Raw genomic sequence first — 3,458 nt, 5'->3', positions numbered from 1 at the left:
AATTATTTTATATTTATTTAATATTCAAAAAGCAGAAGAAGACTCTTTATTTCAATATTTTCAAAAAGTAGAAAACTCTTTATTTCAATATTCTAAATTGTACAACATAATAATGAAAACATAACAAATTTGTTAGCTCTTTTAAAAACAAATAATAACGAAAACTAAACATTTATTAACGTTTAGAGATTAGAGATAAGGATTACACATATAAATAAATATATAAATGAATCAATGCCATTGGATTAGATTCATCAAATAATGTAATTAAAGAATTTTAATAAAACAAAATCACAATTAATTAAAAATTAAAACTAAATCGTATTTCCTCTCATTAGCTGTCAAATATTCCAAACTCGTGGCTGTGACGCTATACACCACAGAGAACTCTCTAGGTAACTGCACCCGATGGCATATTCGTAATATTTTTCAAAACTAGTGGCTGATAACAATCACAAACTCTTATATATACCCTCATATCTCTGCCGTCTATCAACATTACGTTCACGATAACCCTAAAAATCAGAGGAAAGAACACGCCTCTTCTTTGATATTCATCGTCGATCGTTTTATTCTTTTCTTCATCAAGGTAAGCGTGTTGTTTTGATTCTCTTTCTCCTTCTTGGTTTGAGATTCGTGTTTTGTGTTCTTTTCATTGATGTTTTAAGGGTTTTATTGCAGATCGGAGATCTATATTTTCGTTCTAGAGGAGTCGTACAACAACAAAATTTATATTGTAAGTTCAAACCCCTCTCGTTTTAGATCGTAGTTGTTTGATCTTGTCTGTGTTTATATGAATGTATGTACATAAGCACTCCTGTACGCATGTCTAGGGTTTTCAATTTCTCAATGATTTATCATAAGTTTTTGAGGCTTGATCGGGAATCCTTTTTTAATGGCTGAAGAAACTTTCTCTTTAGATCTTAAATATAGTTTTGTTTGTTAACCCTTTTTCACGTTTTTTGGTTTTATCATTGGCTTAACCGATTTGAATGATTGAAGTGGGTCTTTTACTTTTCTTTTTTTGCTTTATATGTCAATAATTGTGTTCTTATTTGAAGTTCCTTTACTTTTAAATATTACTATTCAATTAAACAAATATAACAAGTTGATTAGCTATCGGTTGGTGTGTTTAACATTGTTCTCTCAACTAAATTAGATCTTGAATGTGAATCCCAAAAGATTAAACGCTGATTTATGTTCCTTGTCTTTGTTTACCAAACCTGTGTTTATAAACTTTGACTCGATTATGAACTACGAAAGACAATTCGTTGATTTTAACTTTTTTTCTTGTAGAATGTAACATCATAATCTTGCTTTTGTCATTATTCGTTCATTCAACCATTCTTTTCATTTGTCATTATCTCTCTTACATAAATCACTAGTTTTAAACATTATTCTTTGTTGGCTTGACTAATCTTTCAACATCGTTTGATTTACAGGACAAAACTGAATGTTCTAATGGAAACCAAAGGTGGGAAAAAGTCTAGTAGTAGTAGTAGTAGTAAATCGTTTTATGAAGCTCCCCTAGGATACAGCATTGAAGACGTTCGCCCAAACGGAGGAATCAAGAAATTCAGATCTGCTGCTTACTCCAACGTAAGCACAATAACCAATTCCATTCCTTCCTTCATGATTCCATTCTCTCTATCAATTAATTTCATACTAATCATTTTTTTTTTGCTTTTTACAGTGCGCTCGCAAACCATCCTGATATTCCCTAAATCGCTTTCCCCTTCACGTCGCTTGACGTGCTTTTAATTTTACTGCTTTCAAATTAGTTTAGAATTAGTAAAAAACCCTCTTCCCTTTTCTTCTTCTCTCATCTTCCTCATCTTCTTGCTCAAATGGCGCAACAAGTTTCTGCAATCGGTTTTGAAGGTTACGAAAAAAGACTCGAACTAACATTCTTCGAGCCCAGCATCTTTTCCGACCCGAATGGTCAAGGTCTTCGGGTCCTCTCAAAGACCCAAATCGATGAAATTTTAACCCCAGCTGAATGCACAATCGTGTCTTCTCTCTCCAACGACCACGTTGACTCTTACGTTCTGTCAGAATCGAGTCTTTTCATTTTCCCCTACAAACTCGTAATCAAAACATGTGGGACCACCAAGCTTTTGTTGTCGATTCCAGCTATTCTGAAGCTAGCGGCGACTCTCTCTCTCACTGTCCGATCAGTGAGATATACACGTGGCAGTTTTATATTCCCGGGAGCTCAATCTTTCCCACACAGAAGCTTCACCGAAGAAGTTTCAGTTCTCGATTCCCATTTTGAGAAACTCGGGTTATCAAGCAAAGCTTATGCAATGGGTGCTTTTGACAAGCCTAACAAGTGGTACGTGTATTCTGCTTTTGCCAATTCCGATTCCAGAGGTGCTGATTCCGATTCCGGTGACATGTACACGCTCGAGATGTGCATGACGACTCTAGACCGTGAAAAAGCTTCTGTCTTTTACAAAACCGAGTGGAGTTCTGCGGAAACAATGACGAACGATTCCGGTATCCGTTCGATCCTCCCAAACTCCGGAATCTGCGACTTTGAATTTGACCCGTGTGGGTACTCCATGAATGGAATTGAGGATTCCTCTGTTTCAACTATTCATGTGACTCCGGAAGATGGGTTTAGTTACGCGAGCTTTGAGGCTGTTGGGTATGACTTGAAGGAGGTTGGATTGGAAAGCCTTGTGAGAAGGGTGTTGGATTGTTTTGAGCCTGGCGAGTTTTCGGTTGCTGTTGGTGGTGGAATTGGAAACGGAATTGGAAGCGGAATTGAGATTGAAGGGTATGGAGTGGAAGAAAAAAGTTATGAAGAAATTGGTGGTGGAGAATCGATTGTGTATCTGAAGTTTGTGAAGGAAGGTGGGAGCTGCTGTGGGTCTCCGAGGTCTGTGTTGAAAAGCGGAGGGTGGAAAGAGAAGGAGAATGAAGAAAAGGAGTATGAGTAGGTTTTAATAAGATATATTTAATTAAATAAATGCCATGTTATTATAAACATGGTTTGTTATGGATTTTTTTTGGTTTTCTGTTTACGTTTGGTGTTATGACTATTTGGTATTATCAAAGATGATATAGATGCTGTGCATCATTTGGTTTTTAATATGGTTGCTATCAAGTATTCTGTTTGTTTATTTGTTTGTATTTGATGGAAGAATGTTTGATGCTTTCATTCAACTTGAAATTTTAGTTGAATGTAAATACTAAATACATGTTAACGGATTATCAACATCAAATGTTTTTTTTAATCAATCTAAGTATTTTAAATTGTTTCTTTGAGAAGAATTTAAAAAATAAGATAGTATAAAAAATTATTTGAAAACATATAATATATGTTAGGCTTGTGAAGAACAATATGGCCATATGGGTTTGTTTTAATCTATAAAAATAAAAATAATGATATTTAGTTGAATTATTAACTGAGTTGATCTTGAGTGGTTCATGATTAGCATAGGTTATTTTTT

The 3,458-nt window shown here is 34.6% G+C and overlaps 1 protein-coding gene and 1 long non-coding RNA gene across 2 annotated transcripts; both read left to right on the top strand.

Moving 5' to 3' along the window:
* Positions 1 to 373: 373 nt before the first annotated feature.
* LOC145132518 (uncharacterized) lies at positions 374 to 737 on the top strand. The gene is made up of 2 exons (XR_013718114.1): positions 374 to 589; positions 682 to 737. It is a non-coding gene; the product is annotated as an uncharacterized LOC145132518 (long non-coding RNA).
* A 965-nt stretch (positions 738 to 1,702) lies between these two features.
* On the top strand, positions 1,703 to 3,097 carry LOC145132517 (S-adenosylmethionine decarboxylase proenzyme-like). Its single transcript, XM_079067319.1, has one exon. The coding sequence runs from the start codon at positions 1,848 to 1,850 to the stop codon at positions 2,943 to 2,945; it is 1,098 nt and encodes a 365-aa protein (XP_078923445.1). The 5' UTR covers positions 1,703 to 1,847; the 3' UTR covers positions 2,946 to 3,097.
* The last annotated feature ends 361 nt before the right edge of the window (positions 3,098 to 3,458 follow it).

Source organism: Lactuca virosa, chromosome 8 (genome assembly GCF_052849685.1).
Source record: "Lactuca virosa cultivar CGN04683 chromosome 8, Lactuca_virosa_CGN04683_v6, whole genome shotgun sequence".
Taxonomy (NCBI): domain Eukaryota; kingdom Viridiplantae; phylum Streptophyta; class Magnoliopsida; order Asterales; family Asteraceae; genus Lactuca; species Lactuca virosa.
Note: the sequence above shows the minus strand (reverse complement) of the source record. Positions and strands in the feature narration are given on the sequence as shown.

Excerpts from the sequence above, each read along its gene's own strand:
- LOC145132517 (XM_079067319.1), top strand. The coding sequence starts at position 1,848 with ATGGCGCAACAAGTTTCTGCAATCGGTTTTGAAGGTTACGAAAAAAGA.